Source organism: Betta splendens, chromosome 7 (assembly GCF_900634795.4).
Source record: "Betta splendens chromosome 7, fBetSpl5.4, whole genome shotgun sequence".
NCBI classification, from domain to species: Eukaryota; Metazoa; Chordata; class Actinopteri; order Anabantiformes; family Osphronemidae; genus Betta; species Betta splendens.
Genome location: NC_040887.2, coordinates 12,613,811 through 12,626,269, shown reverse-complemented (window position 1 = coordinate 12,626,269; position 12,459 = coordinate 12,613,811). Strand labels below are relative to the sequence as shown.

Sequence of the window (12,459 nt, the reverse complement as noted above, 5' to 3'; positions counted from 1 at the left end):
TGTTGTGCCGCGATGTGTCCGCGCGCCGCTACTGGTATTCAGATACGCGCTCCATACGCTGCAGTCCAACCCAGCACTTTTAATTATGTGTGTGAGTGAATATGGGAAAAGGTAAATTGCTCTGTCAAGCTGGGAAATGGGCTTTTTGATGTTTGAGCTCTCATCACATGGCATTTCTATTATTCAACAAGGAGAGAGAAGGGGGGGTGGGGGTGGGAGGAGTGGGGTGAAGGTAATGGGCTACATATGAGAAGAATCCAAGTCACATAATTTTGCACATGATTTGATATAGATTACATGTGAATGGTGAAAAGCGAGTCTGCAGTAACTAACGGTGTGTCCGAGGAGAAGTTTTTGTTTGGCTCCATCCTCCTGCCTTAAACCACAATGCATTATCTGGAGTCCAGGCACCCTCTGGCTGGGAAGATAGTCCTCATCAGCAGGCCGGGGAGCACGCACGCCGCTCGCACTCACCAGCGGCCGGTGAGGATCCGGATTGTGCTCTGTTCCAGGAAAGCAGTTACTTCACAGCCTCACTTCATCCGAGCGAGACAGAAGTGAGGGCCCCGGCGAATATTAAGGAGACGAGGAGTCGGAGGCAGGAACAGGCCATATCTCGCACACCAATTAAATGCTCCCACCTCCTCAGCTGTCGCCCCTCTCCCCCCTCCTCTGCTGTGTTTCTCTGACTGGACTGCGAATTTGGCCAGTGGAGAATGCATGAAGATCCCTCCACCTTCTGCCTCTTTCACTTCCACATGTTTCATCATCAGCCGCATAGTTTTGCCTAAAGCGGTTCTGCCAATGTACCGGCCCAAATATGACTTTAAGTTTTATATCTAAAAGGTAAATCTGACAGTGCGGGGATTGCCTTGTCTTTCTGTACTGGACAATTACTTATTTACTGCAGCAGAAACTATTTAGATTAAATATTTAAAAGGACCAGGTTGGTGTTTTTTTAATGTAGTATCGTATAAGTTGAATGCAGCACACGGTTACTCGTGTGTGTTCTATTAGCTTTGCTTTACATGTTTCATGGCCATAAAGGAACAGAAATGAATCAAAATCAAAAATTACAGTTATGGATGATTATGGTGAGATGTATCTGATCTGGTGACTTGTCAACAGCATAATAAAAAAAAATAATAATAATAAAAAGAAGAAGTAATACATCAGCCAAAAGAAATAGAAAAAAAAGAAAATATTTCAAAAAAACTGAAATTAGCACATACTCCCCTGCTTTCACTTTTTGAGTGAGGCAGTGAGGCAGCTACTGTACCTTTATAGAAGAGAACCATAATAATAACAATATTAATAATAATAAAATAATAATAATAATAATAATAATAATAATAATAATAATAATAATAATAATAATAATAATAATAATAATAATAATAATAATAATAATAATAATAATAATAATAATAATAATAATAATAGAGTAAGAGAGTGTTACCCTGGATCATCTCATTAAAGCAGTAGAGTTTTTCCTCATGTTTTTCACTAGTGGCTGTATTAACATTTACAGACAGTGGACATATCAGCGCTCATCAAAAATAAAACACTGGCTTAATAATTCAATGAAACGTCCTGTTGGCAACAGCCGTCATCTTTAAAGCCCACGACAGGAGGGAACATGAAAGATGTAAGACCACTCTACTGAAGCGCCTTCATCCAGCTGCCTTTTATTTTGTGTTCCCAGTTTCAGCTTTTTTTTTATTTGCACTGCGTACAATGCATAAATACACAAGCTGTAACAATACAGTAAACGCCGTTCACGCGCACGCTTTAACTTCCTCGACCGTACGATTTAGCGTCGACGAGGATTCCGTCCATTTGTATCAATTACACTCCACTTGCTCTTCACACTCATTCAGACACATGGAAGTCAATTACGTCTAATCGCTGGTAAATGACACAGCACTCGCGTGGCAGCGGGGAGTCTCGCTGAAGGTTATCGCGGCACGGTCATTAGCGGCGAGGAGATAAGGCAGGCGTGCAGGTACGCGAAGGCAAGGCCGGCGACGAATCAACATGGACGCACAGCAGACGTGGGCTTCACTCTGCTTATGGTGCCCATGGGTTTGTTAGGGGAAAATGAACTAAAGGAAAGATACACAGCGGAGACTGAAAGCAGTGAAAGCCTGAAAACTCCATTTGCTTCACTAAATTAGCTTCAGTGTGTATGAGTTTGATTGACTGACTCTTTTTTTGTGTGCCTGTCTCTTTAAATACGTCCACCTTCGTACTTACCCAGGTACATGCGTGTGCTGCCTTTACCTGTTTGTCGGTGAGGGTGTATAAGTACTGATGGTCTGGGCTGAACAGCAGGTCTCTCAGGATGGGGCTCCCATCGCTCACCGCCACGTTCTCGTACAGCAGGGCAGGCTGGGTAATGGAGTTCACCAGGATCTGGAAGGGAAGGACAGAGTCACAATTATGGCCTTGGCTTAAACACTGAAATAAAAGAACGGGCAAAACAATCAAGAATTAAATAAGACAAAAGCTCAGAACCAGCTGCGCATTGTCACGTTTTGTCATCAGCTCCAAGAAACACGACAGATTTGTGCTGACTGAATTCTTGCAGTACTCATACTGTCTGTTCTGGTGTGTGTTCAGGTAAATGCGTTCGCTTTCACTTCAGGTAAAAGCTGCCGATTCGCCTTTCATTCGCTGTTCCACTTCAAAAGTTTACCCAAAGTGTTGCTGTCAGCTGAAAAACAGCCGCCGAAGGAGCACACGACATTCTCAGCACTTTCATTCGGCCCCCGATTTATGCAGAAACTCAACACGCCGCCGCGCGCTAACGGCGCTAGCGGCGCCGAGGGTGTAGCTAGCAACAGCTGAGCGACGGCTCCTTTGTCACGAGCTGCCGCCGCTAACGCCGAGGAGTCACGAGGGTCATTGTTCCCGCTCCCGCCGGAAAATCTCCCCTCCTTCCTCTCCGCGCGCCGACGTCTGGGTTTCTCTCTTTTTAATTTCCCAACCTCCATCTGCTCATCCATCAAGCGGCGGCAGTTCGGTCATTTTGCTCTAAAACTTCCATCTCGCTCGCTCTGTCGTCCCTCTCCTTTCCCTCCCCCTCCTCCCCCCCGGCCTCGACAGTCTCAGCAGTTATTATCGGCCAAATCACTACCAGAGTTTTCTTAATCTTTTCGGGAACAGAAGGTTCATTAACAGACGGGCTGTCATCGCTGTATGCGCTTTTGTTGCTTAAGAGGAGGAAGGGGCTTTGGTTGAAAAAAGTCGAGCGCTTTTACAAATCAGCTTTGAGGAGCACTCGGCGGGAAGGATTATACACTTAAAGGTAAGATGTGCTGCGTGTCGGCTGCAGAAGAGGAAGAAGGAGCGGGTTTATCAGAAAATCTGACTGAGCCAGATGGTTCTTAGCGCGTCACCTGTACGGTTAGAGTCTCTCTGCTCTAACCGGGACGCGACTTTTCCAACAAGTTTGACTCCCCTGTTGGGTATTTGCCGCGCCACTGCTGCAGACGCAGGCCTTTCACCCGCCAGGCGTCAAAATGGTGGACGCGTAGCGGCCTAAACGCGCAATAAGACAACGGTTGTGCAGACAAAGTGATGTTTGTGTTCATTTTGTCTACATTGTTTGAAAGTGTGGGAAGGAGTTTGTCGTTTGTTGTAGAAGCATCAACCAGGACCTCCTCTGGGCCAAGTGTGTGTGTGTGTGTGTGTGTGCACATGCGTGTGCACGTGCACATGCGTGTGCGTTGGGAGCGCACACACCGCTCGGGGCAGAGGTTTCAGGTCAGCGGGCACAGAGGGAGCAGGTGTCTGTGCTCCCACCTCGTCCACTTGCCTGCAGGTTACCGGCTCCTCCTGCGACCCCTGCACTCCAGACGCCGCTGCGCCGAACAAACGCGAAACTTTAATTAACCTTGTAGCGCTGCACTTTCCTCCATTCTCCGCTCGCGCGGTTGAAAAGATGCCGACTGGGCGGTTTCGTGAAAGGCTCGAAGCTGCATTGTTTGCCTAACTCCTATAAAGCGCGGCCTTAAATTTCAAAAGAAATGTCATCTGTTTACCTGCGCGGCTGAAATAGCTGCAGGAGCCGGCTTCATAAATCCAAAGCCGTAAAGAGTGAAAGAGAAAAAAATGGAGGGGGGGCGACAGCGGGGCATCGGGAACTTTTTATGCTTCCAATTGTCCAGTTTCTCACTTGCTGGAACTTATTAGTAGGAAAACCTCAGCTATAAGATGAAAGCGACTCTGTGTCTACCTATTTAAAAGGCACTTATTAAATATGCTTTTATAACTGCTCCCAGGATGATTATTAAACCAAAAAATCCCATAAAAGGTTTCCACTTTGATGTTACTGACAGCTTATGAGTCATTAAAAGGGGGCTGTTTTTTCAACGATTCGCAGCTACAGTAGACAATCAGCGGAGCCACTCACGCTGAGTGCACTGAACGCTAATTGCTGCTATTCGCATCGGATCAATTAGTTTTGAAACACAATATTTACTGGGAACATGCACAGTGAGGCAGTGGCGCTGCACTTGGAAGGTTAAGCAGGAAAGTTAGCATCGGGATGAGAGTTAAAGGTGACTTTTCCTCATGAGTTTGCAGACTTCGGAGACTTTTATCCCCTTCTTTAGTGTCCTGGTCGCCCCCCCTCCCCTCCAAACCTCTCTGTCTCCTCTATCCTCCCGGGATTAGGCTCATTACGGAACCAGGGCTGATACTATCAAGGACGCTGGAGCTCCTAAGGCAGGCACCCGCCTGCCTTGACGTCGCACGTCACACTTTTCATATGTTGCACTTGTGCAGCCGCCAGCCCTCACGCTGTCCACACGCCGTTCATCCCAGGATCAGTTAGGCTCAAGGGGCAAAAGTGGCTTCGCAATGCGTGTGGAGCGGCGATGGCGCCGCCAGCGGAGACGAGGCCGGATGAAGGTGGAGGAGGAGGCACTCTGTGCGTGCGCACGCGGGTGCGTAGAGGAGGACAAGGTAATAAAGGCGAACAAAGGGAAGTAATGAGGTTTGGCTGCAGAGCTGCAGTGATTAATACCACGCTGGGTTCAAACGCCGGTCACACCTTTGCTCAGGTGGGCTGGGAAAACACAATCGCTCGCTATCACAGCCTTTTTTCTTTCCTCCTCTCTGAGCCGTCGTTCTCTTTCACACTTTTGTCCCTGTATTTTTATTTTTTTTTATCCCAGCTTTGTTTGATGTCTCGTCTTCCTTCAGCCGACTTCACACGCCGCAGAACCAATGCACTTTCTGATCGATTGTTAAACTATTATTGCTTATGGCTGCGCTCGTTCCGAGCATTTTCGTCGTCTTCCTCGTTTCCTCCTTCCAGGACCTTCCTGCGTCCTCTCTGACACGCGCTACTGTCTGTGGACAGTGTGGGTTAATGTGTGTCCGGACACAGCAGGGACCTGTCCGGCCTCAGCTGCTGAACATCTAGCTAATCACAAAGGGAGGCGAGAGGAAGAGGAGGAGGGAAGGATGCAGGGAGAATAAAGAGGGGAAGACGGGAGCGGCTTGTTAACCTCGTTAGCATTTTTCTCTATAACTGATGTTAAACACATCCGCTGTGGACCGATAATGAACCTGTGTCCTAAATGTTCAAGTAGGTCTTTGATGATGAAGGGAAAGAGGACGGGGGAAAGGTTTTTCCTTAATGAAATCTACAGCAGTGTGTGTGTGTGTGTGCGTGTGTGTGTGTGTGTGTTAACAGCTTCCTATTGTATTAAAGCTCCGTAATGAAATTGACTTTGACCTCATCTTTTAAGAAGAGGCCCTGCGACCGTCTCAGCGAAACACAAACACACACATACTGACGACGACAATGTCTAGTAGCGGTTAGTAAATATCACACTACATATACTGCGGATAGAGACGGGCGAGGCTGGCGGGTTTACTGCTAGTTGCTCCGGTGCGGTGTCCCCTCAGCATCCCCCCCCCCATCGTTCTTTTGAGGCGGCGACAGGCACTTTTCTTAACAGCTACAGCAGCAACACCTTTCTCTGCCGGCGTGTGGCCATGGGAACGCATTTTACACAAATATTTGACAGCAAAAATAAATATTCATATATTCAGTACTTTTAACGACTGCGAGGTTTGCGATTGTGTTTTGGCACAGTGTCAAAGTCAGGTGATGAAAGCCAAATATCTGTTCATGTGCTTCACTTTCCCACAAGGTCTGATTTTCTTAATTACCTCCAGTTTGACATTTCTTTTTCATAGTAAAAACACTGTCAGTTCATATGCAAAACTACTTAAGTCAGACACAAGTGTTGTTTTTTTTTTTACTCAGGCAACAACTTGGAAAATTATCCGTGTTCGGGAGCCGCTGACACGTTAGCGCTGCACCAGCGGCGGCAGCAGCAGCCTCCACCGCCAGGATGTGACAGAGGAGGCAGGAAGAAGTGAGCGCAATTAGACGCAGTCGCACTAAAAAAGTGACTCAAAGGTTTCAAATGACACGCGCTCCAGTCGTACTGGTGTTTTTTCCCTCCTGATTTTTCCTGCTTCCTCCCTCCTCACCTCCCTCATCACTTTCTGCCGCTCTCTGTGACTTCCTCCACTCTTCCTCCCACTCTTCCTCCTTTTCCCTCATTCTCCTCTATCTCCGCGCCCGCGTCCTGCCGAGGCGAAGAAAAGCCTGTCACTCGCTGTTATTTAGTCTGATATCAAGTCTCATTTCTTTTACAACAAGTGTAAAAGCGCAGCAGCGGGGGGTCCGTGAAAGAAACCCCTTAAGTCGGTCTTACTTTTTCACACAAGTGTCATTAATATGAAACAAGGCAGAATAATGCGGATCACTCAACTGGTATCAAAGAAATGACAACTTGTTCGCTGGCAATCGCACAATGGGTTGATTAGCATTGAAACTGCGTGGAACAATTTCACCCGTCACGCTTTCAAAACTGGTTTAAGTGACGTGTTAAGGTGAAGAAGCTAAAGGCTTCTATGCTGTTCAATAACAACTAATAGCATAGTTGCCGGTTCGAATCCTGCCCCCCCCCCCCCACTCGAGCCCTCGAGCCTCCACTGTAACAGTAGGAGTCATTCGTTGTTGAAGCTTCTGTTAATGAACCCGGTGCTTAATTCATTCACTCCACGGTCGCGGCTGCGGAGTAATGACACAGGAATCTAATTTTTCGATTTTTAATTGCTCCGAGTCACCTTGGGAAATCACCCACTGTAGCTTTCGTTCTGCGGGCGCCACTGCTTTCCGCGCACTTGAAACCCGTCGGAGGCAACGGGGCCGCGATCGCGGACGAGGAGGATCCCAAGGTGAAAGTCGCGGTCGCGGGCGGAGGACGCGCTCCCTCCGCCACAAATAGAGCCAGCGGCCCCGGGCTATTGTTCTCACACCGCCGCCATAATACTTTTATCTCGACAGTCCCGAGACGAGGACAAGTGAGGACGAATCATGTCTGCGGCTCTATCGGCGCCAGCGCGCGCGCGTTTGCGAGTCCGTATTTGCATCTGCGCAGTATCTGATCTGGCGCCGCCGTTCCTCTCGTTTGCTCCGCGGAGCTTTGGAAACAATTGCATTTCTGCCTCGCGCCGTTCTCACTCTCTCTATGCGTCCGTCCGTCCCTCTCTCTCTCGCTCTCTCTCTCTCGCTCTCTCTCTCTCTTCCCCTCCCTTGATGTACCAGCTCAGCTGACACACATGAGCAGCCGAGCAGAACGCACTCGTGTGTAGCGGCGCGTGCAGGTGTGAGTGTGAGCGTGCGGCGCTGCCGGTGTGTACACGTGTCTCTTGCCCCGTAGTGAGTGGTGAAACTACTGCTAAACTAGCTCAATTTGTCAAGAGCAGAGAGGTGTGGGCCCTGAGGACTGCCTTGGAGTGGTCTTCGGGGCAAACGGGAGTGTGGGTTTAAAACTAAAGAGAAGAAAACTCCAGTAGAAGCTTGGCAGAAACTTTGGACGGCCACACACACACACACACACACACACACACACACACACACACACACACACACATACACACACGCCTCTGTTGTTTCGGATCAGCCTGACTGGAACAAACTCCAGGAGAAATGGATACTTCATCACTGCCACTCCTTCAGTGTGTGTGTGTGTTTGCGTGTGTGTGTGCGCGCGCGCGCGCGTGTCGACTTTGACAAAGAGGGGTCGCGACCTCCGTGTTGACTGAGCAATCTCCGCACGAGTGTGCGTCTAAAAGCGCGGCGAGTCGTTATTAAAGGGCTAGTGCGTATAAGTGATCAGCTGCCGGCCTGAATGAACTAAACGAAGAGCGTCGCGGCGCAGTCACGGGCCGAGCGTGCGCTGAACAAATGATAAATGTCTCCCTGTTTCTCCGTGCTCCCCTCCTCTGGCCTGTTGCCACGGCGATTAATTCTGGGACGGAGGCGAGGGAGAGTGACGCGTTTTGGACAGCCTTGCTCCAGAGGCCATGGGTTTATCTCAGCTGTACACAAACACACGCCGCAGAGTGAGACTCACACGACCCGACACAAACACAAACGCAAAGCTACAGGTGTTAAAGTCAAACTGAAGAGTGTTTACGGTTTATCATAAGATCTGCTCCGCTTTTGTTTGCTGAGGCGATGGCACGCTACGAAAAAGCAATAAAAAAAAAAGACAGAAGACGTGTGAATTATTAATTGGCGCTTATAATGTAATTTGCAGAGAAGTGTTTTTAATAAACACTGTATCTCTACTCCACATCATCGCTGTCACGGTGTGAAGGAAAGTGATTCTGATGTCCTGTTGTTGGGCCTTACTCTGCGGAGCTCCCGCGTTACGTCAGCCGGATCCGAGTGGGATGAAAGCCGGTGAAAAGCAGCAGTGGACACAGATCGGCGCCGATCACCGTCACCGAGCAACCGCCCGCGAGCCACGTTCCCACAGACTTGTGATTCAAACATCAGGTACTCGAGTTCTAAAGCTAAACAGCTAAAAGACAGTTGGACATAAAAGGCCATTTGATAAAAGTTATAATGTGTTTGAACATATATTTATTCGGTATTTGTGTCATCTTATGACTAAAGTTGATCATAATTCCTCCACTGTCCTCCCCCACACTATTATGGACACTAATAATAATCAGCTAACTTCCAGCCAGGAAATAAAGCCAATAAACAATAAGAAATAAACACCTATTCTAACGTCCTTGCTTTCCGCGCAGGTGGCGTTAGGTCACAACAGGCAACGGTTTCAGTGTAGAAGGTCTATTACTATTATTATTATTATTATTATTGTTATTATTGTTATTATTATTATTATAGCAATGGTCTGATCCTTCTAATGCCTTTAATCTTAATATCCAACTGTTTATTATCTACACAGCACTTACTGTACAATCGAAGTTAGCAGCAAAGAAGGAATGACCCCACTCTATAAAACAAAAACCTGCACTAGATTACGGCGACAAAGTTAATTAGTCAGTTCAAAGTTACAAGTTAATTATCCTCTAATCTAATTAGGCTGCTCTGTCTGAGGGAGCTGCTCTGTGCCATTCGGATCTTATATACGTTGCTCCTCTTCCTCTGTGCGTTTCCTGTCTCCGCCTTCGCTTCTGTCCCGTCCCGGGAGCGGCGGACAGGCAGATTAATGACCCGGCCGCTGCCTTCCTGCTTCTGTCGCTGCCGGGACGACGCGCATGTGTTGGTCCTGTGTTCCTGCCGCGCCGTCATTCATTCTTTAGCATATTGGCTGCAGCAGCTGACACACAAAGAAAGAGTCTCCTCCTCTGGTTTGGTGCAGGTGGCAGATAACTACCAAACTACCAGCGTGCACGTGGACGCTGATGGAAACACGCACGTGCGCGCGCCTGCGCTCGCTGCTGTTTGTGCGTGCGCCCGTCGCCCCGGTCGGATGTGTAATTACAAAGGAGCGACGACGAGCCCGTTTTTCCCCGTCCTGTGGGAGCTGGCGGCTAATTATAGAGCCAGCCGAGCTTCAAATAACCGTTTAAAACAGCCATACGGTGGGAGACAATAACACACTCTCCTGGTGGCGTCACCACTGTGCTGCAAGCGCGTCTGCGTGGAGGCAGCGCGCTGGAAGGGAAGGAATGGAAGCGGAGGCACGAAGGCGTTCCGCCAGGAGGGACTCGTTCCCAGAGAGGAGCCGCTCAATCGGCTGTGGACGTCACAGCCCGTGCGGGCAGATAAAAAGAAGAGATACAGAGGCCGATGTGGGGTTTGTGGGTGAAATAAGACGCCCAGTCTCTGCTGAGGGAGAGTGTGAAGCTGCGAGGTTTGTGGCGAGATGCGGCGTGGGACGACAGACGGGAGATGGGATGCAGATGCTGAGCGCTGGACGAAGGGCGAGAGAGAAGAGAGGAGAGAGAGTAAAGGGAAAGAAGCAGCAAGAGAGAGGACAAGGAGGGATTTGGTGGTCGGTCTGTGGTGGACACAAACACACACACACACACACACACACACACACACCTCTGGCCAGCTTCTGCTCAAACAGGAAACTGTACCGACGCCTTTTCTTTTGTGTCCAAACAACACCTGATCTCTATATAGCTGCTGCTGTTGATACAACATGGCAACACAACATGAGACATCAGTATTTTCATTAATATGTCTGGTTCTATATCTGTGTGTGTGTGTGTGTGTGTGTGTGTGTGTGTGTGTGTGTGTGTGTGTGTGTGTGTGTGTGTGTGTGTGTGTGTGTGTGTGTGTGCTCGCTCATTGCTGCGTTTTCTAACAACACTCCCTCGGGTTTACATGGGCCATAACTCCAGCCAATTAATTACCAGCGCGGGCGTGTGCATGTGCATGTGCACGTGCACGTGCGTGGCGCGGTCCTGTTACAGCCCATCAGTGTAATGAGTGTACGTGGAGCTGGAACCAGCCCCATCTGTAACTAACACCAGTTAGGTACCAGTGTAGAGTTACGTCGTGTCACCACAGCGAGCAGCCAGCTGTTAGCGCTCCCAGAGCATCATGGGAGATGGAGACGCTATTTGAGGGAGTTGTGCTGCGTTGGCATTTCTCTGCTGCTTATCATCCAACGTGACATTTGTGTAATTGTAACGGATGATTTTGTTGTCCCTGTTTCTTTGAATCAGTCCTGAAGGGTGTACATCACAGGTTATGCAGCAGGCTTCAACGTCTCCCACCAGGAGCGCAGCCCTTCAGGAAGAGGACAGTAAACTGTACAGTCCACTGACCTTCCTTCACTCCCTCCCAGTGACTTTGTCTGTTCCATTACATTTACTGACAACTCAAACAGCTCCCGGTCTCGGTCGGTCTGAAGATGCACAGTGCAAAGCAGCCGGAGTGAAACCACAGTAAACTTAATGGCCTCCGTCATCGGAGCAGAATGGTGTTTACAGGGTTTTAACAATCTTTGCCGGATGATAAAGAACTTTATGATGAGAATTCGCTCTTATGGTCATAGAGAGCAGCATCAGGTTGAGGTAAGATACTGGAGGACGTGTTTGTTTAAAGGCCAAATATAAATCGATGCTTTTGTGCAAAGGTAATTGATTTTTTTTTTGTACTGAACGGCGCTTTACTCACCTTTTTATTTGTCCGGCTGCAAAGCACAGCTCCTGCAGACTGTGGCCACGGGCCCGGAGGCTAGCAGAAGGTTCCATCCTTCCTCTTTATCGCCATAACTGTGTTTATGAATACAGTAAAGCTGAAGCCCTCGCACGCCACGAGCAGCCACCCGCCCCGGCGGCGCACGCCCATCGCAAAACCAAACTAAACCCCCAGCAGAGATTTGAATAGGACTCAAACACACATGCAACTCTATGAACCTCTTTTCACTGTCTTGTTGTCACTCGTCCTTTCTTGCTGCTTTTCCCTGACGACAACCCGTCATTTTTCTTTCACGTCCCATTCTCCTCCACTAAAGACTTTTTTTCTATATTTATTTAAAGGTACAAACTGATGTGGTGAGAAGTGCCCGAGACAGATAAACAGACAGAAGCACGGGCACAGACGCAGAGCTGAGTGGGAAGTGTAACGAAGAGGTCACGCGGTTGGTTTTAAATATCTCCTGTCAATCACTCATGGAACTGTGGGATCTGTGCTGCCAATTACACAGGATCAATAAGATTTAGCATTTACTGTATGAGATCTGTATGAATAAATGGATGACAAAGGCAACTAAGGAAGAATGGAGGAGACAAAGAACAAATAAATCGATTGTCTCACATTTTTTACAGTATTACGACAAAGACCAAAATACTCTATGTATTTTATTTGATCCAGTGATGATTATTACTGTCTGTTGATCACGGAATTCTAACATATTTTCCTCACAGGCTATAATTATTTTTGTTGTAAAGACAGAAACCTGTGTGTTTCTTAATAAGATGACAGGGAGTTAAGTGAGTAACCAAAAAAAAGGAGTAAAATCTTCTCAGTGAATCTGATATTCTCCTCCGGCGGCTCTTTCCAACTGCAGAAGCTTCCACCACCTCCACGGTGTCACAGCCAAGGTGCCGTCGGAGCCCTCGTCACTGACAGAGCACTGTCCCGGGGCT

At 48.2% G+C, this 12,459-nt stretch overlaps 1 protein-coding gene and 1 long non-coding RNA gene across 4 annotated transcripts in view; one reads left to right on the top strand and one right to left on the bottom strand.

Annotated features, from left to right (window-relative positions):
• LOC114859090 (plexin-A1-like) overlaps positions 1-12,459 on the bottom strand; it is a 143,693-nt gene that overhangs the window by 70,634 nt on the left and 60,600 nt on the right. For all 3 annotated transcript variants that reach the window (XM_029156983.3, XM_029156980.3, XM_029156981.3), the window contains exon 4: positions 2,284-2,415. In XM_029156983.3, the coding sequence (XP_029012816.1) occupies positions 2,284-2,415 (132 nt within the window). The remainder of the gene's footprint in view (positions 1-2,283; positions 2,416-12,459) is intronic.
• Positions 2,788-12,459, top strand: part of LOC114859092 (uncharacterized) — a 9,997-nt gene continuing 325 nt past the window's right edge. Inside the window, exons 1-3 of the long non-coding RNA XR_003786463.3 lie at positions 2,788-3,310; positions 6,287-6,398; positions 11,851-12,459. The exon at positions 11,851-12,459 is cut by the window's right edge and continues 325 nt beyond it. This is a non-coding gene — a long non-coding RNA (uncharacterized LOC114859092). The remainder of the gene's footprint in view (positions 3,311-6,286; positions 6,399-11,850) is intronic.